The sequence below is a fragment of the Manduca sexta genome, chromosome 28, assembly GCF_014839805.1.
Source record: "Manduca sexta isolate Smith_Timp_Sample1 chromosome 28, JHU_Msex_v1.0, whole genome shotgun sequence".
NCBI lineage: Eukaryota > Metazoa > Arthropoda > Insecta > Lepidoptera > Sphingidae > Manduca > Manduca sexta.
This window is the reverse complement of record NC_051142.1, coordinates 8526055-8553984: the sequence shown is the minus strand read 5'-3', so window position 1 is coordinate 8553984 and position 27930 is coordinate 8526055. Positions and strand designations below refer to the sequence as shown.

The 27930-nt window shown below is 33.0% G+C and overlaps 3 protein-coding genes across 8 annotated transcripts in view; 1 reads left to right on the top strand and 2 right to left on the bottom strand.

Annotated features, from left to right (window-relative positions):
• Positions 1-480: 480 nt before the first annotated feature.
• Positions 481-15438, bottom strand: LOC115448994 (RE1-silencing transcription factor). Of its 3 annotated transcripts, XM_037444611.1 has the most exons (28): positions 15137-15438; positions 14399-14569; positions 13744-13887; positions 12365-12470; positions 10539-10656; positions 10019-10142; positions 9607-9746; positions 9100-9185; positions 8873-8984; positions 8479-8702; positions 8024-8121; positions 7763-7832; positions 7574-7629; positions 7436-7493; positions 7010-7164; positions 6627-6696; positions 6436-6545; positions 6110-6210; positions 5761-5935; positions 4479-4588; positions 4161-4248; positions 3711-3880; positions 2993-3143; positions 2653-2715; positions 2340-2400; positions 1831-1952; positions 1470-1551; positions 481-932 (listed from the first exon to the last, which is right to left on the bottom strand). In XM_037444611.1, exons 1-28 carry the CDS (start codon positions 15287-15289, stop codon positions 859-861), a joined length of 3192 nt encoding a protein of 1063 aa, XP_037300508.1. In that variant the 5' UTR covers positions 15290-15438; the 3' UTR covers positions 481-858. The 3 variants fall into 3 exon arrangements, with proteins under 3 accessions (XP_037300508.1, XP_030032501.1, XP_030032502.1); XM_030176641.2 differs by lacking the exons at positions 9100-9185; positions 9607-9746; positions 10019-10142; positions 10539-10656 and having other exon boundaries at positions 15137-15436; XM_030176642.2 differs by lacking the exons at positions 9100-9185; positions 9607-9746; positions 10019-10142; positions 10539-10656 and having other exon boundaries at positions 1831-1949; positions 15137-15436.
• Positions 15439-18004: 2566 nt separating this feature from the next.
• On the top strand, positions 18005-26121 carry LOC115448980 (multiple C2 and transmembrane domain-containing protein). The gene is made up of 13 exons (XM_030176623.2): positions 18005-18254; positions 19629-19758; positions 20000-20133; positions 20902-21048; positions 21362-21530; positions 21928-22106; positions 22406-22625; positions 22780-22925; positions 23257-23402; positions 23815-24001; positions 24343-24452; positions 24591-24688; positions 25175-26121. The coding sequence occupies exons 1-13, from the start codon at positions 18163-18165 to the stop codon at positions 25229-25231; spliced, it is 1815 nt and encodes a 604-aa protein (XP_030032483.1). The 5' UTR covers positions 18005-18162; the 3' UTR covers positions 25232-26121.
• Positions 26106-27930, bottom strand: part of LOC115448981 (multiple C2 and transmembrane domain-containing protein) — a 51859-nt gene continuing 50034 nt past the window's right edge. For all 4 annotated transcript variants that reach the window (XM_030176624.2, XM_030176626.1, XM_037444723.1 and 1 more), the window contains exon 14: positions 26106-27826. In XM_030176624.2, the coding sequence (XP_030032484.1) occupies positions 27758-27826 (69 nt within the window). In that variant the 3' untranslated portion in view covers positions 26106-27757. The remainder of the gene's footprint in view (positions 27827-27930) is intronic.

Genomic DNA, 27930 nt, shown 5'->3' with positions numbered 1-27930 from the left:
CAGTGAAGGCAGATTTTGACGCGTCATGACTGCCGTAAACTTCGTTTTATATTGAACGCCGATAAATGTGTAGTTTATCTAAAGGCGTATGCTACACTTTCTTCGGGTAATATGACGAGAAGTATTATAATTGACCGTGTATTCATGTAAATTCATCTTTTAGAACATTAAAATCACACCAGCGAGATTATTGTGGAAATGTAGCCCGTGTTTAAAGAATAGTTTAGGTTTCTACTTGACAAAGACGCGCATTTATACGCGACATAGTTAGATAAATCTGTTCCTGAGCATGGTTGATTATAAACACTAAAGGGGTTTTCGTGAAATAACGACCAAGCTCCTTAACTAAGATTAAAAAAAAAGGGGTTCATTGAAACATACGGTAGCAATTTTTTTAGTGGTACCACGACGTAGGTGTCTATCCTAAAACCAAAAACAGTGAAACCCGTCCCAACCCATCTTCCGAATAAAATAAAGTAATAAAAACGAAGTCTCTTTAATAATTACCTATATTTATTAAAGGCTAATTTAAAACATTATTTCTTATATTCTATTACTTAAAAGAGTTTCTTATAGAATAATAAAAGTTTTTCTAATACATATCCAAAAGGTAAACGTGCAGGTATATGAGAATATGACAATTTACATAATAGGGAAAATAATATATGAACAAGTATGAGTTTTTACACCACAATATCATATCAATGATACTTCATTGCCAAAACATCTAGTTACGAATTGTAACAAAATAAATTGCTAATAACACTAAGTTTATCATTTATGTATGTGAGACTAACATGTCATTAAAATAATAAAAAAAACAATAGCGGAATCTTGCAGACCTATAATAGTATAACGTTATATATCGTCGCCAAAGTCGCAACGTGTTGGAGTTGCTTTGTCTTTCTTGCTGGGAGATTCTTTACTTGGTTCTGTGAAAAATAATAATTCAACATGAGTTTTATCGTACTCTCGACACACAGCAAGCCTTTTATAATTAGGAGCCTTATTAAAATTTAAAGTAATAAGTACTCGATTTAGAAATAAGTAAATTGACATTATGAGACAAAGTTTCAATCAATGTCTACTTTAAGATACTACAATTCAAGATGAAATTACGATTATAAAAACTAACCCCCTTAATTATAGACGTTATTTATCTGTTAGTCAGTGCAAACGGCATAGCAGCCTTCGCAGTGCGCAGCCATAGGGCCGTTGTGATTGGCTGATATTGAGATACTACTTTAATCTGGTTGGCTGTCGGATAAACAAAGCTGAACATACAGCAGCTGTCAGATAAACGAAGCTGAGAAACAGACTTGTTATCACAGCAATACTCCGTTCTTAGATAAATATCGTCTATGAATAAGGGTTAGCCTCTTATGACATAATTAATCAAACATGATTATGTGATATGTTTGTAGGCCTCTCATTGCCAAATTATAGTACTATAGTTATGTGTTACTAACCTCCTTCCACGAATGTAGATTTCAATGCCAGCGGGTCTTGTTGTGGTAGTTTAATGCCTTGTTTCAGTACCATGGTGCCATCCTGGCCAGGAAAAAAAAAAAATTACTTTACATCCTTAATAATATAATAAACATTATTCGCATAGAAATACCAGTGAACTATTATTTCGTCTTTTTGGTAAATACAACACTATGCAAGACAAAATTGATATGTTGTAGAAGACGCATAATGTTCAAAAAACTTATGCAAACTGCCATTATATAATATGATTGCTATTCAATCAAAAAAGTGATTTTACAAGCGCATAACGCATATATGATTTATAAAACTAAGTTCATAGATTAATAAATGTTTAAGTACCTTCATTTCAACAAGACCTTTTTTGGCCATAGCCTCTACTTCCGCCTTTGTCATGACAATCTTCTGTACTTTGACCATCTTCTTTCCGATTTGCATCTCGCATACTTCTGCACTTCCGACTGCTGAATATATTCAGTTATAAGTTAACTTTATACAATAATTTGTTTTATTAATATTGCATGTAGTTACGCATACCAGTAATGTATTTTGGATAGTTAAGCAACACATGTATTATATTGCACATAGTTACATAGGTCAGAATTATATTGCTTACGCAGATAAAATGTTGATGCTACTGGATTTAAAGACCTTATATTGGTTGTCCTTATATCCTTCTTAATTTTAAGTATCACTTAAAATAGGAAGGTCAGATACTGTATTACTACTATCTACTAAATAACTTAGGTTTCGAAGATTGTTAATGAGGTAAAAATATTTGGATCAATAAAAATATTGCTGATAAAATGTGATTTACGTAACTACGTGCAGTTCGTAAGTAATTCACATACGTCTTGCGTTCACGGGTAGCGGTAGTGGCTTCACACCTGGCGGGAGAAACTTCACCGGCACCTGAAAACATTTTATACATTTTATTATGTACTTTAAGTTTACACTAATTTAAAGTGATAAAATTTGTAAGCTTGTTTATGAGGACAATCTCTAAAACTACTGTTCCAATTCTGCAAATTCTTTCATTAATGATAAGCGATATTATTCCTAACTGCATGTAGACTCCTTTTATACCAGGAATCGACAACGCGCGCAAAGCCGTGACCAAAAGCTAATCTAAAATAAATTGTAATAATATTATGGATAAGGTACCTTTTTCAATGTTTGTCCTGTCGGCGATACTAAAATGTTTGGCGTGGGCGATGTTTTAATTTCCTGAAAAACAAAGTATTGATTAGTACTACACAAAATACTATACTATTATTTTGTTTATTTACGTGATCTACAATGTAGTATAAATAGAGTTTGTATAATATTTTAGTATGAAATAGATGTAAATAGCACGGCTGATTGGGTTTTTAAGCTTATTAAGTGTATAGTAGAATATTATATTGTGTAGGTAATATTTAAGATCAACTGTGATATTTCAAATATTATTGAAATGTACCATGTACGTTATATCTTGAAAAGAAAGTATAAATGATTAACTTACAACTGGTCGTTCTGGCGATGTTTTCTTTACTTGGTTAACTTTTTCTGGAGTGGGTGTTGTTTCCTTACTTTCGTTAACACTTTCCTCTTCAGGTTTTTCTTGTATGGATTGTTCATTTCCTTCGGTGTCTTCTTTTTTAACTTTAGTAGGACTGTAATAACAAAGTATTCCCATGTTTATAAACTTGTTGGTATCTACATCGAAATTAATTACTGGTTGGTCATAATTCTGAAATTAATTATCATCTATCTATACTATTATATAAAGCTGAAGAATTGGTTTGTTAGTTTAAACGCGATAATCTCAGGGGCTACTGGTTCGAAATAACAATTATTTTAGTGTTAAATAGCTTATTTTTCGAGGAACGCTACAGACTATATAACATCACGCTATGACCAATAGGAGCAGGGCATCAATGTCGCAAAAACGGGTAATTATTTATTCCCTTTGAGACTTTCCGTTGTGTGTGCTGTGCTAAGTTAGGCAACAATTATGTATGACGGAATTGTACCTCTAAATATAATAATACTAAACCGATTTAGATTAAATTTATTATGGCTTATTTGCAGATCTTAGGAAGGACAGAGGTTTATTTTCTATCCTGGAAACATATATAGTGGGATTTTTATCTTGGAAAGCCATTATCAGGCAGGCGGAGCCGCCAGCAAAAGCTAGTGTAATATAAAAATGAAAGTACGAGGACATTTTGAATGCTCACACTGTGGGCGGGAACTTCCTTGGGCGGCCGCGTTTGCGGGGAGCGGGCGTAGCGGCGGCAGCGGGCGACTCGCGGGACGGCGCGGTGGCGGCAGTGCTAGTGGGGGCTGGGGTGGTAGTCTTCGCTGCTGGGCTCTGCTTGGCACTGCTCCTGCGCAGCTTCGGCCTCACCTGAGACCGGTAATTCAATTTGCTTATTTTATTTAACATACGGTTGCCGTTCGTGTCTGACATGGACACTAACTAACAATCGATGTTAAATTGATAATAAATTGAGAATGAAACCCCCAAATAAATTATAATTGAATAGAGAAATAAAAATTATTCTGTCACCGACATACCGCATAGTAGTATTCGATGTAGCAATTGATATTGGCAACAATCAACCTCGAAGATCAATTCTAACAAAACGGTTTTGCGTTTTAACCTAACATAATTAAAATGTGCTTACCTCGGGGACTCTCTCAGTTTCTTTAAATTCCTCGTCATCATCATCCACTTCATCAGAATCCTCATCCGAGCCATCGGAAGCCTGCGAACTTAGGAAAACATTACCTTTATTAAAATAATGTTTTAAATACTCTACTATATCATGGCGATGGATGGTAAAAACAGAATGTAACCAAATATCTTGTCTTCAAATAAGTATTTTGTTCAGTTAATTTAATTATAGGAAATACTATACAGAAATTTGAAAGATGATTGAAGATGGATTTTATTTTCTCTTTCTATAATAAACAACGATTTATATTTTTATAACATAGATCACCTCTCCCGTATCATTTTTGCGTAATCTTTGATCTTGGAGGGTCGCGTCGAGCGTCGCACTCCTTCCTCAGCGGGGATCGCCTTGTCGGTGGTGCCATTTTTTACTATACTCTGAAATAATTATCTATACTATTATATAAAGCTGAAGAGTTTGTTTGTTTGTTTGAACGCGCTAATCTCAGGAACTACCAGTCCAAATTGAAAAATTCTTTTTGCGTTGGATAGCCCTTTGTTCGTGGAGTGCTATAGGCTATATATCATCACGCTATACCCAATAGGAGCGGAGCAGTAATGGCTAATCTCAGGAACTACCGGTCCAAACTGAAAAAATCTTTTTGCGTTGGATAGCCCTTTATTCGTGGAGTGCTATAGGCTATATATCACCACGCTATACCCAATAGGAGCGGAGCAGTAATGGCTAATCTCAGGAACTACCGGTCCAAACCGAAAAATTGTTTTTGCGTTAGATAGCCCTTTGTTCGTAGAGTGCTATATGCTATATATCATCACGCTATACCTAATAGGAGCGGAGCAGTAATAGCTAATCTCAGGAACTACCGATTCGAACTGAAAAATTATTTTTGTGTTGAATAGCCCTATGTTTGTAGAGTGCTCTAAGTTATATATCATCACGCTATGACCAATAGGAGCGGAGCAGTAATGGCTAAACTCAGGAACTACCAGTTTGAACTGAAAAATTCGTTTTGTGTTGGATAGCCCTTTATTTGTGGAGTACTATAGGCTGTATATCATCACGCTATGACCAATAGGAGCGGAGCAGTAATGAAACATGTTGCAAAAACGGGGACAATTTATTAGTTTTGAGAGCTTCCGTTACGTGCGCTGCGTAAACGGTTAGAGTTATGCAACAATGATGTATGACGAGATTGATCCTCTTAAAAAGTTCTAAAAAATATATTTTAAAACAAAGTCCTCCACTGCATCTGTCTGCCTGAACGTGTTAAACTCAAAAACTACCCAACGTATTAAGATGAAATTTGGTATGGAGACAGTTTGAGACCCTGGGAAGAACATAGGCTCCCGGGAAACTACTACTTTTATAACCGAAAACTTTAGCCTGAAAAACTTTATAACGCGGGCGGAGCCGCGGGCAAGAGCTAGTTACATAATAAAATAAGTTTATACTTATATTTCGAAGCAGGCATGATTTTTCAATTATGGGGGGTTTGGTCAGTTAGTCATGCCCGTATAAAGCAAAAATAGTTTCGAAATTCATATTATCATCCAAATGTTTATTCAACATAACATCATGAACAACTCACCACTCTTTCTTTTTCTTTAGCCTCCTTGTCTTTATCATCTTTACTGCTACTATTCTTGTTGTCTTTCCCCTCTTTAGGTTCTTTGTTCTCTTTGGTTATGAGCCGTCGTTCCGGTACCTTCTTTTCCAATGTAGATGCCTTTATCATTGTTTGAGATTTCTTCTCATCTGCATTTCTGTTCACAAGATTATTTTGTAAAATAAGAACAAGGTTTAATTTTTTTCAAACATCAATTTCTATCAGTGATAGAAAAACCTATTGTTAAAAGTTTTATTGTTCATTTAGTCTCCTCATGCATAGGGCTACAAACATTTTTAATAAAGTGTATTAAAATATTAGAGAGCTGTACCTCACTTTAGGTGTTGACGTGTGAATCTGTGGCCTTCTGCTTCTGACTGTTTCTGTACTTTTAGCGGTGACAACCTTCACAGTCTCAGGGCGTGTGTTAGTCTGGAAAGACATTTGAAATAGAAATACTATGATAAACGGGGTTTAGAAAGACCCAAATCTTTAAGCAATATGTATTGTGCCATAAAGTGTGGCGCTGACTCTACATTATGATTTAGGATAAGGACAAACACAAGTGAACGGAATGAAGGGGGGTGGGGGTGGGGGGGGGGGGTGGTTAACTTACCAAATTATTTATAATAATAAAATTATTAAAATAATACTTACTCTTTTGAGTTCTTGTAATTCCTTCTCTAACAAACGCAGCGATTTGTCGTTAGATCCCGTGGAGTTTGCATTTTCCGCTTTGTTGTTCACTTTTTCCTTTCTTTCTGGAACTGGAAACAAACAATAAAAACAAAAAAATGTACAATTATATTGTGAAAGGCAAATTCATTTACTGCATGTAACATAATTACCAGGTTCTGATGGATTCTGCTGTGTTACTTTACGTTTCATTTCTTCAACCTTACGCAGTATACTAGCAGTCTGTAATAAAGATGAATGGGCACATAAATACAAATAAATTTCAAATGTCTGCGCAGAATTGTATTACTCCTGATTTCTATCAACAATCCCGATAGTATTTATAGATCTATTGCTAAAATGGAACAATATGAATACATCTATTTTTTGGTATGCTTAGAAATCACTTATTTTGATTAGTTTATTCTCGAGATAGACGCGAAGATTAATATCGGGATAATAAGTTGGGAAAATGGCAATTAGAATCGTGATACAATTTATATCAATGGAACGTGTTTTCGGAGAGTGTACTGGAATGAGTCGGAACATTGATTGCCTGGTTGTCAGTTTTGTCACCGGTTTTGGTGATGACCGCCGGCTCGTTGGCGGCTTTCGCGACGGACTTCTCCTCCTGCACTTTGAGCTCTTTAGCAGTCGTCGCCAATGGATCAACAGTCGCAAGCTCCGTATATGATGTCTCCACTTCACTGTCTGAAATAAACATTTAGTAGCTTTTTTAAAATTTTATATTAATGGATTACCAAAACGGTGGGACTCCAATAACGGTAGAAAAAAAAAACGATTCAATTAAAAATTAAGATAATAAGGACATTACTTGAAACTTATAATCTAGAACAAAAAATGTTAACTTTGACATTATTTAACGATTTGCAACCTGAGCATTATTTTTAATTCAGACAAGCTCAAGGAATAGTTTTGGTAAGGTTTGATTATACTGTGTCATAAATATTTTTAAACTTACCTTCCGACATGGTGTTGTCCTCCATTTTTTCTTCTGACTCTCCTTGGTAATTTGGAAGCTAAAAATAAATAAATATAGTAATCAATAATTCACATTCAATTAACTTTGAAAATATTGAACGGAAATATTATAAGTTACCATAAAATCGTCAGCTTTATTAATTTCTACCACCATCTCGCCATTTTCTTCTTTGACTGCAAACACATACATAAAATTCATAAAAAAATATTTCAAAGCCATCAACACAAAATATTAGTAACTGTATGTTTGTTCCTATCTTTAAACGGGATACTCCATGATGACTATAGAAAAAAAATGTTCATTTACCATTAATCGCGTTGTCGTCGTCGTCTTCCTCTTCTTCCATTTCCATGGAGGACTCGTCTTGACCTATTTCCTGTTATATAGAAATTATACATTTATGCAAAGAACCTAAAATTTACGAAAAGACAAACATATTTACATATTGCAGTAAAAAACTGTCAACGTATACTCTATGGGTGCTTTGTCAAATTTGTATCATATTGTACAGATTAAGGACAATGCTAGACTGAAAAAAAAGTTATAATATTGAACAAAATAAGTTACCTCGCGTACTTCTTCATCGTGTGCGACGGCCATGTGTTTATCGAGTTTCTCCTTAGTTGTGAATATCAGCTCGCAATAGTCACACATAAACTCCGATCCTGTATGAATAATATTTTTATGATGTTACAAAATATACCTTAATCATATAATGCTAAATGCGTAATATAATTAAGGTGAAAACGTAAAGGCGCTGTTACAAACTCTTGACATCATCCGAAGGATAATGATCCAGTAACTGTACTCGTTTGTATAAGTATTAAGACATTAGACGTTAATGTTGCACCCGTATTCTTCGAGTCTTATTTTTAATGACAGTCATGACAGTAATGACATTCTCGATTTTGGTTAAGTTCGATTGAATAATAATAATCAAAATTGCAAAATCCATTATAATTGGTAAACGTCTTGCACCCAAGTTAGCGTAGGTGTATATCGCCGACCATGTAGACCCTCACCGTTGGCATGCGATTTAATATGCATAGTGACAGCCTCCACGTCATCGAACTTCTCCTGGCAGAGCGGGCAGATGAGGTTCTGCGTGGCGTGTATGGCGGAGTGGTAGATGAGTTCGTCCTGCGTGCCGAAGCTGTCGTCGCACTGGTCGCAGCGGAACTGCTCCACCTCGCCGAACGGCCCGCGGCGGCTGCGCAGCGTCTCGCGGTGCTTCATGCGCAAGTGTCTGGAACAAACGTGCCTGTGTGATGCGTACGTGCGTACCTACATGTATGTATACTAAAATTTTAATAATGTCATAAACATTGGCATAATAAATGAAAGATATCATAGTTACTAAAATTAAGGATTTCATGTTTCTCAACGGACTAATATTATGCTTAATAAAAATGTAACCTGGTATAATGGTGCGACTTGACAAATGTTTTGTTGCAGTATTTGCACGGGTAGGAGCGCGGGGCGGCGTGCGTGCGCACGTGCCGCGCCAGTTTGGGAATCGTCGTAAAACCTGAAACACACATTATGTTTTGTTAAACACAAAAACATAAATCGCGTAATACATGGTGTACATTTTAAAATGCGTATGTCCATAGTTTTCGTATAATACTTCGTTTCTATCTTACGCTGAGGGCAATAGTCACAACGATGTGCGGGTTTGAGATCATGGATAATTTCCTTGTGTCGTTGAAGACTAGCCTTCCCTGGGAATCTGGAACACGAAACATTTTATTATAGATTTACGAAAAAAAAATGTATTAATAAAAATATTTGCGATTGAATTTTCAAAGCTGCCCCTCAAGTCCAAAGTTCTCCTGTATTCGCATAGCGTCCCTGAACGACAGTGCTGCGACACACGTTGGGCGTGTAAAACGAGGGTCACGAAATACAATCGATACTCCACGTGTGTTTTAAAAGATTCGCGTTGAAGCTTACGTGTTTAATCGCGCTCATTTGAACATACCTAACGTGGCGCCGCACTCGACTTACGCGCATTAAAATACTCAAGCGATTGTATTGCAGTCAAAGTGTGAATTGCAACGCAGTCAACGTCGCCGGTCATGTCGTGTGCCGTCATCTCTATATTGAACAGCTAATTTGTACTACTATAAAAAAGGGTGGGTGACGCTTACTTCCTTTCGCATAGGATACACTCGTAAGTCCTGCTGTGGACGCGTATATGTTTACGTTTGTGTGCTTCTAAATCACTCAGCGATAAGAACGAGGCCGGGCAGCGCGGGCACCTTTGTTGTGGCATGTCCGAATGCATCAACTGAAAATAATGTTTTTCGAGCTATTTTTCCGTTTAAAACTCATATATTTCGTTTTTTTTTTGTTCAAGAAGGCTAGGTTCATAATTTCATAATACGCATTTAACTTTATCAAAGGGAAGAAGCTGCACCAGACATCGTCATCATTACGTGCATCAAAGCCTAGCGGTATTAATTTATTTTTTAATGTCTAGTTTATTTGCTTTTCAAATTCAGTAAGTGCAATTAGACATAACAAGTAAAACATTATTATTAAAGTAACAATATTTAATACCTTTTCGTGCCTCTTTAGGAGTATGAGTCGCTTGAATTTTTTGCCGCACGCAGTGCATATGAACGTCAATTCGTTTGCGTGTCGCAACTGATGGACATTCATGTCGTATTTATTATAGAACTTACTGCAAAAACATTTTATTAGTAAATAATTTGTCTGCATTAATATTATAATCCATTTACATAGATGCCCTACATTGACTTCTACCGCAATGAATATTATTGATCGTTCACGACACGCGTAATATTTAGTTACCTTCACTAGGCGGTAGTCAATATCCGTTTGATAATAATTCTAATTCATACCGACTTGTTATTTATAGACAAATATCATAACACATACTATTCCAAGGTTCTGCCTTACATTTCTTATATCTTAGAGTGATGAGCCTAGAGCACTGGTAAACACTACTTTAGTAATTCAAGTTTCCCATGGTTTAGTTGATTATGGAGCCTATCTCAGCCGACTGGCACTTGTTATTCATTTGTAAAAAATATGAAAACTATTTGAATGGACTCACGCGCCACACTGGTCGCACTCCTCCGTCCTCTCCCTGTGTTTCCTGGTCTTGTGTAACTCCAGCAATTGTTGCAGCGGGTAGGTGCAGTCGCAGTCCGGGCACGGCCAACACCCCTCCTCTACTGCACCAGACTGACACTTCACTACCCTTTCCGTACGGTTGACAATTGCGTATCACTTGGCGTTTTCAGACATGCGTTACAGGCTTTTATGGTGGCTCTACACTTGGCCTATTGGTCTAAATATTTATGCCTTTTACGCAAAGCAATATCGACTTTGTATTCTTTATGTAAAAAACAATAATATGTTGAATTGACCCGATAAAGGAAATATTTGCTTAAATACGTCATGTGTGGCGACACCATTAGAGAAATGAGTTGCTTGTGTAGTGCGGGTACACTTTTCGATTTTCGTTGATCTTATTTTCTTCAAAGTGCAATAAGTAGATTTGTTGTTCTTAATGCTAACTGTCTAGTAAACTGATGTATTTAATATTTGAATTCTCAGCGATATAATACAGCATACACAACCAATTCATTTCGTTAATGATCTATAGCCCCAATAAAAAAGCATAGAAGTGTGAAATAAAAAAAGTATAAATATCGACATACAAATAAAATGTAGTTGAGGGTAACAAAAAATTCGTTTACTTGAAAGCTATAATCAAATAATATTTTTATTGTATAAGACAACTCATGAGAAAAATATGTTACATACATGTGACTTTGATTTGGTTAATTTCACACTGTTACATAAATAAGGAATATGCAAGTATAAAAGGCAACGGTAAAAAATATACGTAATTCAACAGCGAGAATTTTAACACAATATTAAGCAAATAAAAAATTAAACTTACCAATTTTATAATGTAATAACAATATCCAGGTCATCACATTAACGATTAAACAATACATTATAAAAAAGTAAAACAGTATCTAATTGGAATGCACTGGCATGAAAATAAAACGAAACCATGCTGCACAAAAAAACGATAGCTATGAACATACGCAAATAAATCATAAAAAATAATCACTCACAATATTTATGTCCACAATTAAATTTATGAACAGGATAAATGACTATTATTAATATTAGTGTAATTTTTTTTTATAAAAGTGATTGTTAATACTTTGTATATACTATTATACTTTGTATACAGTATTATATGAACAAATATATAATACTATAAACATGACAAGAATCAATACAGTTATTTAATATCACTTAACACCTGTTCATAGATTTAATTTGAAGACATTTAAAACTTATTTAAATCTATAGAGTTTTTAATTCGATAGAGTAGTTTCACAATTGTAAATGTACAAGTGTTGCCTGTTAACCTTTGTGCTGATCCTATCGATAACAAAACAGATCCTACTAATAAAACGGGTCAGATTTACGATAATTTATTTGGTTTCTTATTGAAACGAAAACAGGTCAGGATAACATTAATACCTCCTAAACTCTAATTATTCTCTATGTATAATTAATTTCAAACATACAATATTTTTTCATTCTGTAGAATATTGACCAATAATAAAATTGGGGCGTTACATTAATAGATCAATATAGAAAACTTATTAATTTACAATAAACTTGTAAATGTTATCAGAATTTGTCTCGTCAATGTCAAATTACTCCATTGAATTAAAAATTTGAGCATATGTATACAGGTACACCAATAAGAAACAATTAAAAACTGTATTTTATCAAATTCTATTTGTAGCCAGCTTTAAGCTCTAGAATCTACATAACCTATGTCACATAAATTTGTAGCTCTCTAGAATATGTTCACATCCTCAGACCATCTATGATACCATATATTACCTTTTGGAGTCCTTTTGGGCTTTGCCTTTGGTGTCTCTTCTTTATCAGAGCTAGTTATCACTTTGATGCAAGTATTTTTTGAACCTTCATCTGATCCATCGCCAACCTGCAAAGATATTAATTATTGGTATATTTTTGTTACTTTTGTATATATCTAGTTTTAAATAGGCCGGCATGATAGCCTTTTTGACAGTATACAAAATATGACTTATTTATTGCGAACCCCATAGTGGCGTAGAGTATGGAGTTTAAAATCAATTTGTAATTATCATTTAGGTATATCTGACTTCAGTATTATAAATGTCATATTATATAACTTAAGTAGTACAGACCCGTTAAACTTAAGAAGTACTCATTCATCATTAACCATATTGTAGTAAGATTTTGGTATGATTAATTGTGTGAATAAGCTCTGCCTACATCCCCACAGTGTGTGATCCCTCATATTATATACAGCAAGTTTCAATTTACGAAAAAATTAAGATATGGGGTTTGTAGAAGAGTTAAGACATACAAAATGTGCAGTCAGAATTTTTGTTATAAATTACATATGTAACTAACAAAGCTATGAGTTAAAATTTCATAAAACTGAAAAAAAGTGGACACAACACATAGTAAGTAACAAATACTGTATAGATCATACATCACATTAACATTTAGCAATTAATTCTACTAAATATGTGTGTGAGACAATTATTTTATGAATGACAATAAGATATAGTAAAACTATTAAGTAGTATCAATTTACCAATGGATGCTAGAAAGCCAGAATTATTATTTAATGTAACTTTTGACTAAAAGTATTTTTTTAGTCATAATTTTATGACATTGTTTCTTTGTTAAATATGTGTTCAGTAACAGCAGCAGATAGTCGTTTTTTATATAACTAGTTGTGTACAAATTTTCTGGAAAAAACTACAGTACAATATGCATACAATGACATTGAAGGCAATCTATATATATATTTGATGAAGTAATTATATCCAAACTATGTTGGAAAGACCTTTCTAATAAAATCAATTTATGCACTGTTATTTCAATGGATTAAAAGGATGGTTAATATGCAGAGTTATATTAAATAGAGTCCACTATATGTACTACAGTAGACTATCAAGTGCTTAGTTACCCGATATCAGCTGTATCAAAGAGGTTCTACTGTAGAACTGAGCTTTATGGGCCCCATGCATGTAAGGTCAGACTACTAAAGAACTAACTTCTATTGATGCTGCACCCCTGAATGGCTCCCTGGAAAATTATCTACCTGTCCTCATTATAATATTTTTATTTAGCTTGGTGCAATATGATTTCACCAGTAACCACCTGCCTGATGTTGACTATTTTCTACTATAAGTACGGCTAGTGAAAATAAATAGGCATACCTTTATGTTATATACATTTTCATCATCTTCTGCATCAGTATCCGATTCATCATGCGTTGTGACTTGAACTGTGGCACCACCCTCTATTACAGTTTTCACAACTGACACTTCAGATGGCTTAATCCCATTAAATTCTCGATAAATCTGTAAGAATTACATTACATTTCAGAAAGTAAAGATAAAGAATATAGTTGATGTCATAATTTCATACACATAGAAATCATAGTTAATTTTTGTGCATTTATTTGGTTTTGTTATTTATGAGACATTTTCATTTATTTCTTAATATAAGTGTTAATTTTCTTCCCATAAGAAAGACACACTTGATTATTAGATTTGCTTGTTCATTAAAGTTTTAAGATTCATAAAAAATGAAAATATAAGGTTTTAAATTATAGATTAGCATCCAAATACATCTTTTTCAGATTTCATGGGCTCGACTATCAAAGATTGTCAAAACTTCTAAACAGTAGTGTGGGACTTAATGCGTTTGAAATTCAGTAAATTTTAATATAAACTAGAATAAATTCCATAATAATTGGTTAAACAAATCATTTTATATCTTTGACTACAATGGATTCTAAAAAATATGTAAAGTATAAAATTTTATATGACATGTTTTGGTAATTTGATAATATAATTAGTAATATTATACCTTATTTAGACCATTTGGCCAAGACACAGACTCCAATGATGTACCAGTCTGAACATACTGTAAGATGTTTTCATCAGCTTGTCGACAAATTCTCTTAAATTCATAGCTCAGGTCCATGAAAAATTTGCAACGTCCACAAATGAATGAGGGCATTTTATCTGAAGGGTACACCTGGATCAAATAAGACTATTCTTTACTTTGCATAATTTAATTATATATTATTTCTCAATAATATATTAGGTATTAAAATATTAGGATAATAGCGTCAACATCTTATTAGTCAATTTATCATAATAAACACATATTACTCATAGCCACTATTAGGATGTCAAAGAAGTATTGAATCAATAATTTTTAGTAAATGTATCCTAATTTAAGCAGTGAGTACATTTTTTTTTTATTATTTGTATGTTTTTTAAACATATTGTTTTTTTAATACTTTATCCGGCAGATGGCGCCTCGTAAGATGTTTTAGCTCAAAACTAGTTTTTTGAGTACAATTTGAAATATATTCGAAAAAAATATTTGTTTATCATAAAGTATATATATAATATTTTAGGTTCATTACAAGGAATACTTGAGAAAATAAAGAATTTTTGTCTACAGAATCATAATTGTTGCGTCTAACGCCTTTGCGTTTCACGTAGGCAAAAAGCAGTTGGCTATAGATGGCGTCTACCAAAATATCTAATGGCTAATATTGATTTAAAGTTATAACACGAAGTTACATTTACATACCTCGATTGAAACACAAGACAAGATTTTTAGCGGGAGAGAAATAGCATTTTTTGGTATCCGACTCTTCTTGTACAAACTTACTAACGTATCGTCGTGAGTTAAACAAAAACGACAAATTTTTAAACCACTCAAAGATTCTTTTCTTGACTCCATTTTAAATAGTTTTACTTATACACTAGAAATTAATCACAATAACGTTTAAAATATTTTGTTCACTATAACCTCTTCATTACATTGATTGATTACACTACACTACATACAATAGCAACTAAAATGAATTCGACACTAGCGCCTCAAACAGAAATGACGCGGTGCGAGACGCTAACATACAGCGTTCCTAGTGGCCAATAGAAGAAACATAACGTACTTAGCTCAAATGTCAAATACTTATTTCTATTCCACAATAGATGTCACTAATTATAATGAGACTGTTTCACATTAATTTTGACAGTTATCGTATTATTAACCAGCCAATGTTGATAGTATTCAGTTTATTACCATTTATTTGGGAGCATATATTAGAGTGAGATTTGTGTATTTGTTCGGCTTAATTATTTATGTGACGAGTAGCATTTACTGAGAAGTTTTGAAACGGGCCCTTATTTTCTTCTATACTTACTTATAATAAATCTGTAGAGAGGTCAATTCTGTGCATGAAATATATTTCCAAAATAACTATCAGGGGGTGATTAGGGATCGATACTGATGCCAAAAATGCAATTAGTAAAATTTTTGTCTGTCTGTCTGTCTGTCTATCTGTATAACCGTTATAGAAACAAAAACTACTCGACGGATTTTAACGAAACTTGGTACAATTATTTTTCATACTCCTGAGCTGGTTATAGTATACTATTCATGACGATACAATTAATAGGAGCAGAGCAGTGAAGGGAAATGTTGGGAAAACGGGAGAAGTTACTCCATTTTTTAAGCTTCCGTCGCGTGTGCAGCCTTAATGGTTAAAGCTACACAGAAATCATGTATGACGGAAATGTTCTCCTTAAAATTATATAAAAAATATCCCACGACAGCATATGTCTATCTTTTATGGTTGACTCACAATAACACGTGTAACTCTCGATAGCTTAGCAGTTCGAAGCTTTCTCATTATATTTGTCTACTCTTACGTTTATAACACTCTCAGTCATCCCTAATTAAAAAAGTTAACATTATTAAATATTCCATAAAAAGAATCATAGAAATCGGTATAGAAACACCAAAGTTATACATGAAATACGCTAATAATAAGCCATCACGCGTGAATACTGAATCATGCTATATGCTTCCTTCGATTTCACTAGGATCCCATCATCAGACCCTGACCGGACAATCGGACCACCTGCATACCACCATACATTAAAAAAACATCCCGACAAATTGAGCACCTCCTCCATTTTTGAAGTCCGAAATTCACGCGGGCGAACCTGCGGGCGGAAGCTAGTTATTTATAAAAAGCTTTTCCTCGCGGCTTCGCTCGCGTGAAAGAGTTTTCCGGGATTGAAGTCCTGCTATATATTTTCAGAGTCTCAAACTACCTCCATACCAAGTTTCATAAAAATCGATTGGATAGTTTTTGAATTTATCGCGTTCAACCAAGCAGACAGATTCGACGGGGACTTTGTTTTAGAACTATTATACTATACTGTATAGAACTTTTTAAAAGGAACAATTCCGTCATACATGATCGTCGCATAACTTTAACCGTTTAGGTAGCACACGAAATGGAAGCTCTTAAAAGGAATAATTTTCCCCCTTTTTGCAACACTTTTCATTAATGCTCCGTTAATATTTTTTATAGCATGATGTTTTATAACTAGCATATCGCCTTCCTTCTTACTGGTGGTAGGTCTTGCATATGTGAGAGTCCGCCTGGGTAGGTACCACCGCAATGTCTATTTCTGCTGCCAAGCAGTAGTGTCTCGTCATTCAAAGCAATAAAAAAAGAAGAAAAATGGGCTATCCAACACAAAAAATAAAGTACCTACTACTGGGCACCACTTGATTTATCGTTTTAAAATTAGTGATGTCAGTACTGGATATTAGTTTTATTTTTCACCGCGATATAGCAAGGATCTTTATTAGGTAAGTATATACTTACCTAATCATAATTTTGATATATTTTCTAGCTCTTTGTAGCTTTTATAGATGCAGTGGCGAAAATACCGCCCGACCTCAGGGTTACTGTGCGATTATGTTGCGGTCATTGATGTTACGACCCAGCGAGATAAGATATTGGGCGACCAACTCTACTCGATTGGACACTTTCTACACTTATATCAGCATACCAAACAAAATTAGCGGTGGGTCTCTTTGGCGTATTAAGCAAAGGCTAGGCCCGGGTTCTACGGTTGGAAGACCGAAGATGCTTAGTTGGCCACCACAATTACGGCCAGTCGGGGTTATTTAGGCGCCCTGGACAAAATTTTTTTGACGCTCCTATTTCTGGCGACTTTCTTTTTAGTTCCCAATTTAGTCTTATATCGTGATGGGGTTCAATTCAAGGCATTTAACTTGAACTGGCGCCCCAAACGATCTTCTTTCTTTCTTCTTTTTTCAGTTATTGGGCCTACAAATTGCGACAGTCCCATTTTATACGACACCTACCTGACTCGCCATCCCACAATGCAGCTAGTGTTCTTACTAGTACCTAATTACCAGCGGTCGGTAGTTAGACAGTATCGTTGAGACTTCGATTACCCACAAAATACGTATCTGGACTCATGTAGATTTAGATTGTTTAACATTCCCGACTTTTATTATTTGTTATATTATATTTGGTTGCATTCAATTCGTGAAGATAAGGGCGGAATTTCTCCACAGATAAATTATTAAATAATAATATGTTTTGTATTCACTTGTGTATGGTATCAACTAATTATAACGATTAAGGTGACGTTATCGTTTTATCGTAGCTGATTACTGGAGTAAGAGCATTAACAAAATTAAGCAATAAGTTTACAGCATTAATTCGACAAATATAAATCTAGTGCGAAGGATATGTGTTAAATTAGAGTTTTAAATTAAATATGATGAATAAAGAATTGCGTAAAAATCGCCACTCGTTTCACAGTGATAATAATGAACGAGATGTACAATTTAGAAGTAGATTCTCAAATTTGTAAGTAATTTTAATATTTCTTATTGATAAAGAATTCACTCTAAAATATTTATTAAGTAAATTTGTCATGTAAGTAGATCTAAAGAGGTAAAACTATAAAGGTAAGGAGGTAAAACTATACCAATAATCCGACTCCAAAGGTTATAAAATTTTATCGAGTAGGTATGGTCTATTCAATACATAGTTACTCAATTGATTTTATTAATTTTGCACGTACTTTATTTATATAAGTGTACTATAAATAATTGATTATACGTATGGGGCTGATTTTACACCTCACCATTTAAGATTAATTATTATGTTATTTTTCTTTAAAATCTCATGGTTGTTAAAAATTACCCTTAAAAACTATTACATCTCATTACGAAAAAAACTAAACTGTGTAAACATAATTTAATATAATTTTGTTAATGCTAATGGTTTATAATGAATATTATTTTCGGACGGTATTGCTTTTATTTACTCTAATTATCAGGGTTATAATAGATAAGGCTTCAATAAAGCATTATAATATAAAAATAAGAGAACAACATCTACATTATCAACTCATACCTATACAATAAAGTTTCGTTAAACGAGCACCTGCCACAAGTTTAAAGCAAAATTTTTGTTATTATCAGGTGCAAAGTTTATACTATTTTGCTTACATACCTTAACAAATAAAACAGATTTCTTAAATTATGGAATATTTTAACTAAATAATGTAACCTAATAAGGTACTTTTTTACATGAAAAGTTTATAAAGTTGGGTCTTTCTCAAAACATAAAAGTAAACGATTAATTGTCTTTTCATCATATGAATGAAAAATATAGTGAAGAAAGTTTATTTTTGACTATATTACAATATAAATATTTGTAGAAACAGCATAAAAAATCGTCATTAGATGTGATATTTTTTAAAAGTGGTTATTCTAAGTTTTTCAACAACCCTGTAGTTTTAAAGAATAATAAACAAATTGCTTTTAAATTATGCGGCGTGGAATTAACACTTTACGTATAATCTCTTTTTTTTATTTACAGAACCTTTTTTCTTACAAAAGATTTTTTTTACCTAATACTTATTATGTAAAATCAACAAATCTACTCGTAGCGTAGAAGTTCGTAATAATATTATTATACACAGAGTAACATTAATATTTTATATTGCTGCATTCAATTGATAAGATAGTAAGCTACGTACATACATTTGTCGTTTATCCTACATTCATTTTATTTTGTAATAAGCCCATATACGAGTGAAGAGTAAGATGCTGTTTGTTGTTGTGATCGGTTGTAATATATTATGCTAATTGTTGAAACAAATTTTATAAACATATAATAAGAAATGCATAAAGAAATATTAGGCAACTTGTTCAACATTAGTAATATTTTTAGACGGCGTCCATATTCTCTTGTAAATCTGGTAAGCAATAGCAAAGAGAGAAGTAGTGAAGTGTACGAGTCCGCCTCTGTTGTGGATGAACCAGCCACACCAGCAAATAATTCATTATCTTTGGTTGCAGCGGTAAGTTAAAAATACATCATTATATTTTTAGATAACCGGGTTCAAAAGCAGATTTTATCATGAGAATATGACCATTTACAAATGTAAATGGTCAATATAAATATATGTAGCAATAGTATGATAGAGTATATTTCCAATCAGAATTTCTCTCCAATGCTAGTAACAAACCCTAAAATTTGTACCAATTTAAAAACACATTTTACATTTAAAGTTTTTTATTAATGATAAAATTATTATAAAGGTTCCCAGAGTAGAAGATAATGTGAAAAGAAACAAAGTAAATAAGGCAATTGTTTCGATAGTGCTGGTTGAGGCGCGGGGCTTGCCCGATCCCCCCGAGGATGGATGCAACCACACTGTTTATTGCAAGATTCGGTATGTTATATTCTCTATTTGATAGAATAGATCTATCCCATCTGTTTGGATCGGAAACGTGAGCGTGTAGGTTATAATATAAAGGTTCATCTTATAGGTCGACGGTTGGCATCTAACGACCTTTTCATTAGAGGCCGACCGTCTAGGTGCAAATTTACCTAAAAAACGTGGTATTACTATTTCAATACAATGATGTGTTATAACCACGTGTATTTTGAAATCATAGTTGCAACATGATGGTTAAATGATACTATGATATGATTACTATCGGAAATATTCAATTATTATTTGCAAAGGATTATTACGCATTTTAATTTAGTCACGATGTTTTAAACTTTATCTATCAATATAAGTTGTTTTTTTTAAACGATGCTGATATAGGTAATAAATATTTTTGCATTTATGCTTGTCATTGTTCTGAGTTTTATCCCTACACTGGACAGCTATGCAATGAGTAGGCACTTAACCTTTTACAGTCTATGGGTTTATGAATTTGCGAATCGATGGGCTACATTGGTTTTTATTTTCTCACGAGAAAAATCTATATTACTTTTATTTACCTTCAAACCCAGTCGTTTGTGCGAACCTAACATTATTTTTTATGTTTTCGAACCTGGGTGTCAAAAGTAGACATAGATTGCTTCACGTAGGTATAATAAGTAATGGCCCCACATAGTTGAAGTACTAATAGATACCTAATAACAAAATAAAGTATATATTGATTTTCAGTATTTTTTTTCTTATTAATTATCCGTTAACTTGAAACAGATTGGGTGAAGAAACTATAAAATCAAAAGCTGTTCAAGTCAACCGTCATATAGAATGGAGAGAACGTATGAAAATACAATTGAATAAAGATCACGTGTTAAGAATATCTTTATGGGATAAAGGGAAGCGAAGAAATTTTATGGGCAGGTAAGTTATTACACATAAATATGTTTAGAAAATCATAATATGTAAATTATGACTCGTCCTCAAAATAAGCCCTGTGTCTTATTATAGCGCAAAAGTTTTGCATTTTTGTTCTTAAGTCGTGATAATCGGCTACTATCAGAAAACAAACCTACTACGTAAAAATACGAAATTTAATATTACAAAGGGACTAATTATATCTGTTTATATATAATTGAGATGGATAGTTAGTCTGATAGTAATAATAACATATACATATTTACAAGAACCTAATAATATATTACTAGAATGAGTACTTACTGTATCATTTTGGAAGTTGTATTATAGACCTGTCATATTTGGAGCTAGAGCGAACTCATGAGATATGGCAGCAGCTGGACGACGGATACGGTTCTCTGCATTTATCTGTGACCATTTGTTCTGTTACCAACGATGATGTGGCGCCGAACACCAATCGGGATGTTGTACACAATAACGAAAAATATGTAGGTATACCTATACAATTACATATGTAGATTGTAAAAATAGATTTTACTTCAAACTAAAGTCGATAGCGTAAGTCTAAATATAGACGTTTAAAATTAGGTAGGTAGTATATTTAAAACCTATTAAAGAGCTTTATACCAGTCCTTGTTGCTGGTGGACTATGCTTCAGAAGTAATGCTTTAGGTATAATTTGGCAGTTAAGGTTGTCACACACTGTCGTGTTATGTAAAAAAAATAATATTATAAATAAACATAATATTATTACAAGGTTTTTCCCATTTGTATAATTTGAACTTATAGCAGGATAATTCATGTCACAGTCAAAGTGATAATATACTGCATAAGACTCATAGACTCCCGTTGACTCGTGAGACAATGACTACTAATTTGCTGCAGGCGTTTTATAATTTGAACACAAACTGGAAAGTGGTGGGGGAATTACATGTAAAATTGATCGCTGGAAAAGGTTTTAGTGGCAAACCAAACGCGTACTGTGTACTGGAGTTAGATAATGAAAGAGTTCAAACTCCAGCGTCTCGGGGAACCGAACTTACGTGGAACAAGAGCTATGTATTGTAAGTACCCACTTCGTTCTGTAATAAAGGAATAGTAAATATTAAAACAATCTACCGAAAGCTATAATTACCGATTTAGTTCAATAGTAATTTCTTAGAAGGTATTTATTATCGTGTACATATAATATTCAAACTTAGATTTTGAAATAATTTCAAATTAGGTTTATAAAATTAATTTTGTTAGTACTTGCTTGCTTAGCGCATTTGTTTGTATTAAATTAATTATACTGTCGTATAAAGTATGCATTACAAAATATTTTTTCTAATTACTGTAATATATTTTAATTATATTGTTGCAGTAACGTGCACGATATATCATCGTTACTAGACCTGAAAGTATGCGACAACTCTTTGGTAAACGCGTTATTTAGCGATACACTGGGAAAGATCTCAATACCATTGCTGAGGATACGCAATGGGGAAACTAGGTGGTACGCATTAAAAGATAGAACAAAAAAGAATATTGCAAAAGGAAACTGCCCGAGAGTGTTGTTAGAACTCTCTGTATTTTGGAATCCCGTAAGTTATGCTGTGCACTTACATTATATTATGTAGTTTTAATAAAAATCGAGCATTGACTCGATAACTTGATATTTCATAACGAATGCAATTTGTGATTCCGGAATGTAACTATTTATATAAACCTACCAATATGTATAATTTTTACTTTTAGGTAAAAGCTTCGATAAAACTATTCCAGCCGAAGGAAGTTAAACATATAAAGAAAACTCCAAAATATGATATAACTTTGGTGTATAAGAATTTGGAATTCGTGAGGGACACTTTCCTTTTACTGATGGTAATTAACGATGCATACAAGTAAGTACTACTTATATTAAAAGCATTTAGGCTAACGCAGCTTTAGTGTTCAAATACTTGTTAAAACCCAGAAGAATGTTATATATCCGTGTAAGAGATACAATTCTCATAGATCCAACTTAGATAGATGTATACTTAGTAGTGAATTTTATCAGGTATGGTTAGAAATGTCATTCTGTATTTGAAAACGGTAATGCTACGCAGCGCTAGCAATCGCTCAACAAAGACAACAGTTTTAATAACAAAGCCACATCTCATTATACTGAATCAGATTTGTTAAATAGTTTTGTAATAAAAAAAAGAGTGAAATTAAATTGTTTCTTTTAAACAGACAAGCGTTCGAATGGGACAGCCAAGACCTGTCCTTTATGATGTTGTTTGCATGGATATTATTTTGGTGGTATTTCAAATTATGGATGTTGCCTTTGTCTCTCATCATCCCTTTTTTATTCTATTGGGCATCAAGTAGAAAACATCGTAAGTATTGAATTATAATGTGAATGTTGTAAGTAAAAATCACATGTAAGATCATTTATGTAAAGTAAGTAGGTAAGTACTAAGTGACGATAATAGGTATTGTTTAGAAAATAAAATGATTTATTAATATTAAAAAAAAATATGTGCGTAACACAACTCGAAAATCCATATCGTTTTATTGTGTTTGGTCGAGAAGTTAACATATGACTAACGCGTTAGTTTCTCGAGCAAACACAATACTTGCTATTAAACGACATACTATGGTGGCTGATATGTTGCTTTCGAATTAAGGGCATGCATTTAATTAAGCGGGTTACGCGTTAGCCTCGTAATTAAGTTATGTTATACAGTAGTACCTAAAATTCTAATCACGGAAGGAAAAATTAATAAGTACTTTATCTTGGTATTCCAGAGGAAAAGTCATTTATGAGGAGTTACAGCAGTGTTAGCTTCAATACCACTGATACAGACCAAAGTGACAACGACAAGGAACAATCTGATAAGAGTATTATGGGCAAGATTCAAGGCATGGCTGATACAACGATAATTGTCACTACTGGTGTTGACTATTTGGCGTCTGTGGGTGAAAGATTGTTCAAGTAAGTTTTATATTTTTATATATCATAAGTAAATCCTTTTATGTTATCGATGCTTAACATTTAATTTATCTGTGAATGTAAATTTAAAAATGTTAATAACTGAAGTTTTGGACCCTTCAAAAAAATAATAACGTACGCACAGCACCGCACGGTAATATGCGTTAACTTTCACGGGATAATATAAAATAACAAATAAATTACAATAGAAAATAACCAATTTCATCGCATTAATATATTTTGTACTCACGGACATTTCGGGCTTTAAATAAGAAAGAGAAAAGGTGTTTGGTAACTAAATCATATAACTTCACTAATAGGTATCTTTTTCTGGTTCATTACAGTTTGGTCTCGTTTAAAATGCCATTTCTGAGTTTCCTGTCAATGTTAATTTTGCTGGCGACATCCTTGGTGTTATATCTAGTACCATTTAATTATTTAATGATGATTTTAGGTAAGCATATACTATTTTAAAATATTGCCATTTCCATTAATTTTATATCTTTTTGTTTTGTTGCTTTATCTGTACTATTTATATTATTTAATTTTGCTACTGTGACCTATCACGCTAATCGAAAATTAAATGTTTCAGGTATTTACAAATTTACAAGGAAAATATTGAATCCAGAAAGAGTGCTTAATAATGATTTATTAGACTTCATCTCACGTGTACCTGATAATGAAGACTTGGTAAGATTCTTTTAGTTACTTTTGAACTTGCATGCCATTCACATGCAGCATAAAATCATTTTATATCTTATCTACAATCCGTTCATTTTCATCTATTTGATTTACTTATGTATCGAAGGGGTCTGGAATTGGCTTACAATGATTTGTTGGTTGCAAAACCTAGCTTTTTGATGAGGAAGGCACGTTTCCAAATTTGTTCGAAGTTTTCCTTATCTAATATTATAGCACGTGTATCGGAAATCGTCGTAGGTATATGTGTATATATAGATCCTCGCCAATTACTAACAAGATATCAGAGTACAATAAGGCAGATTTTGTTTTAAAATGTCGGAGATTTTATGGCCCTACTTTTATGCTTGACGTGCAGTATTATTTTTGATATATTAATCAATAATTGTTCTCAGTAGCATATTATATACTTATAATATTGCATAAAAAAGAAATGTGTACTGGCCACACATTTAATTGAAACACGTTTTTTTACAGAAAGAATGGAAAGAACTCAGCGTACCCGAACCAAATCAACGACACTCTGCTTATTAAAAAAAATAAAAATAGAAATGAGTATTTAGTCATTACCTTAAGCCGGCAATACACGTTGGCCGAGTTTTACCAAGTGAAGGTCAATTCCAACGTATTAACACCATATTTGCCTTGCTATCACAGGATGTCAAATGCGCAGATGGCTGAGTAAAGGCAAGCGCCCACGTGTATTGAACTTATTAGGCATAGTTTGTCACAAGTCGCAGTCCTCGTAATTACTTGTCTTACTTTGGAGCCGTGTTGGTTTTTTTTGTAAATATCTAAGGCGCTCGAATGTACTATAACACCATCATTAAATAAATAGTACGATTAACTTGCACGTCATTCATATTATTTCATATTATGTTGTTAAAAACAAGAGCTAAGATGTAATTGGAGAATCTTGGTAAAGGAATGGTTAATCAAAAGAGAGCGTTTATCATAACTATTTAATATGACATACGTAAGAGACGCTAAAAGAGACAGCAAAACTTCAAATTAGTTGAGTAGGCGACGAACTTGCTTGGCGATTTTAACTTATGCGTAATTAAGATGACATAAAGGCGAAATAGGTCGACGAGCCATAACTGCGCGTACTTACTTGAACGTCTGTCACCTGGTTTAGTCAAAGCTCGACTAACAAGTATTGTTGGCTTTAGATTCACTCCATTTTCTACATATTAATTGACATAACGTCATTACAAATTTAAAATGTCCTGTGGCTGTATATAGTATGATTGCATAGTATACAGGACATTTAAAATATGCAACGACAACAAATTAATGGGAATGATATTAAAAAATCTCTGTATTTTTTCTTAACGATGGTCCATAGTATATAGATTGGTAATTAAGTTTTTGTTTTGTTTATAAAATAAAATAAAACCAAAATAAAAATATTATAAAACAGATACCTATCGCATTTATTTTTATATATAATCACACCTTAGTTGCGCTTATTTATAAACCAGAACTAATGAAATTATTCTTATTAAACACATTGGTTTTCTGGTAATACACGTCACAGCGTATCGTTCTATGGCATTGTCTTTTTAGGCGGCTTACAATTGTGTGAACAAGTGTTTCCTACCTATTCTTATGGGGTATAATTTTTCAACATTTATTTGTAAATATAAATAATGTTCACATATTTCACCCACATAATTCATAGTTAATACACATCACTATTTTCGCTAAATATTGGCAATGAGTTTTGTTCGCAGATCCACTAAAGTGAATTGTTTTCAAGGATAAAAGTAGCTTAGGCCCTTTCCAAGGTCTCAAACTATATCCATACCAATTTTTATCGAAGTAAGTTCATTGGTTTACACGTGAAAAGGTTATAAACAAAGATAAGGATGTTAAAAAAATATGATAAAAAAATTTGTACAAGTTTTGATTACAAAGAAAATTCACGTTAAAAAATGTATATGGTAAACTATGGTTACAATTATTATGTATTATTAAACATTCACTTGATTATTAATTATGTACTGAGAACCTTTGTAGAGTCGGCCTGTTGTAAGTTGTAATTAAATTAAGAGTGAGTCCGAATGTTGGTGAACTATGTGTATCTGCTGGATTATCTTACTTCAAAAATAGTTTCCTGATTTGTAATACATATATTATAATTATTAAGTTCATTATTAGTACACAACATTTAAAATCCACTAGTCATAATTATGTTTATAATTCATGCCTATCAATAATATGACAGTAAGTAATAAACACAATTCATCAGTGGTCCATAATAAACATTATACCATTATTATCACTGTTTCGTAATAAAAGATTTCAATCAATGTATAATGCTTAAATAAATAACTAATACACTAAAATTAAAGTCTCAACCGGTAACCCTGAATTACGAGTAAGTGCATTAAATATAAGTAAATCTAATTAAATAAAATACGACTCTGTTAACTTATGCACAAAAGAGCAAGACATATTTGTAGAATATTTACAAACTAATTACATGCCTATAACTCACCAGGCACGTTTTAATAAAATAATATCACTAACCTTTTTATAAAAGAGAGCAATTATTTGAGAGTTTATGAATATCACATGTTAAGATGGTAACTAACTAGACATTTTATCACAATCAATACGGCAGGTAGGGACGAATAAATATTTCACTATCAAATAATCTTAAAAGAACGTATCCTTATCATAACGAAAAACGAAATACATGAGAGGGATCTATTTTTTTTCAATATTCAAAAAACAAGTGATGTATAATTAATTAGGTTAAATAAACTACGGCGTGATGGTTTACAACTTATATTAATGAGCGAATTAAATCTACGTATTTTATCACAATATATAAAATGCATACTTAATGGCTAGGCTCAGGGCTTGTTATTGTGGGTTACACCTATGTGGACTAATTTCAATTGTTGCTTACAATAACACATTTCTAACATGTTTCGAACCTCTTCAGGCTCTCGTATAATTCGGAGTTATAATAAACTTTTTGGTGGGGGAAATGTCCTATTAGTGGACATCTTCTAGGAATCAGTATTTACATAAATATAATATTATGTGTTATCGGCCCGCCGAAGACAATGTCCTATTGAGATTCGGCTCGGGTACTTTTAACTCCTGCCATTGTTTCTGAAAATAAAAATGCCTTTGAATTAGACCGGCATAAATGCAATGAATCTTGATCACATCTTATATTTAAATCGAGTTAGTATTGGCAACATTACTGCAAAATA

What these genes read in the sequence shown, in the direction of transcription:
- LOC115448980 (XM_030176623.2), top strand. Translation starts at nt 18,163, where the DNA reads ATGATGAATAAAGAATTGCGTAAAAATCGCCACTCGTTTCACAGTGAT. An exon ending in CGAAGAAATTTTATGGGCAG is followed by an intron (nt 21,049 to 21,361) that starts GTAAGTTATTAC and finishes TCATTTTGGAAG; the next exon opens with TTGTATTATAGACCTGTCAT. An exon ending in TACACAATAACGAAAAATAT is followed by an intron (nt 21,531 to 21,927) that starts GTAGGTATACCT and finishes AATTTGCTGCAG; the next exon opens with GCGTTTTATAATTTGAACAC.
- LOC115448994 (XM_037444611.1), bottom strand. Translation starts at nt 15,289, where the DNA reads ATGGAGTCAAGAAAAGAATCTTTGAGTGGTTTAAAAATTTGTCGTTTT. An exon ending in GGCCAAATGGTCTAAATAAG is followed by an intron (nt 13,888 to 14,398) that starts GTATAATATTAC and finishes TAATTCTTACAG; the next exon opens with ATTTATCGAGAATTTAATGG. An exon ending in ACGTCAACACCTAAAGTGAG is followed by an intron (nt 5,936 to 6,109) that starts GTACAGCTCTCT and finishes TCTTGTGAACAG; the next exon opens with AAATGCAGATGAGAAGAAAT.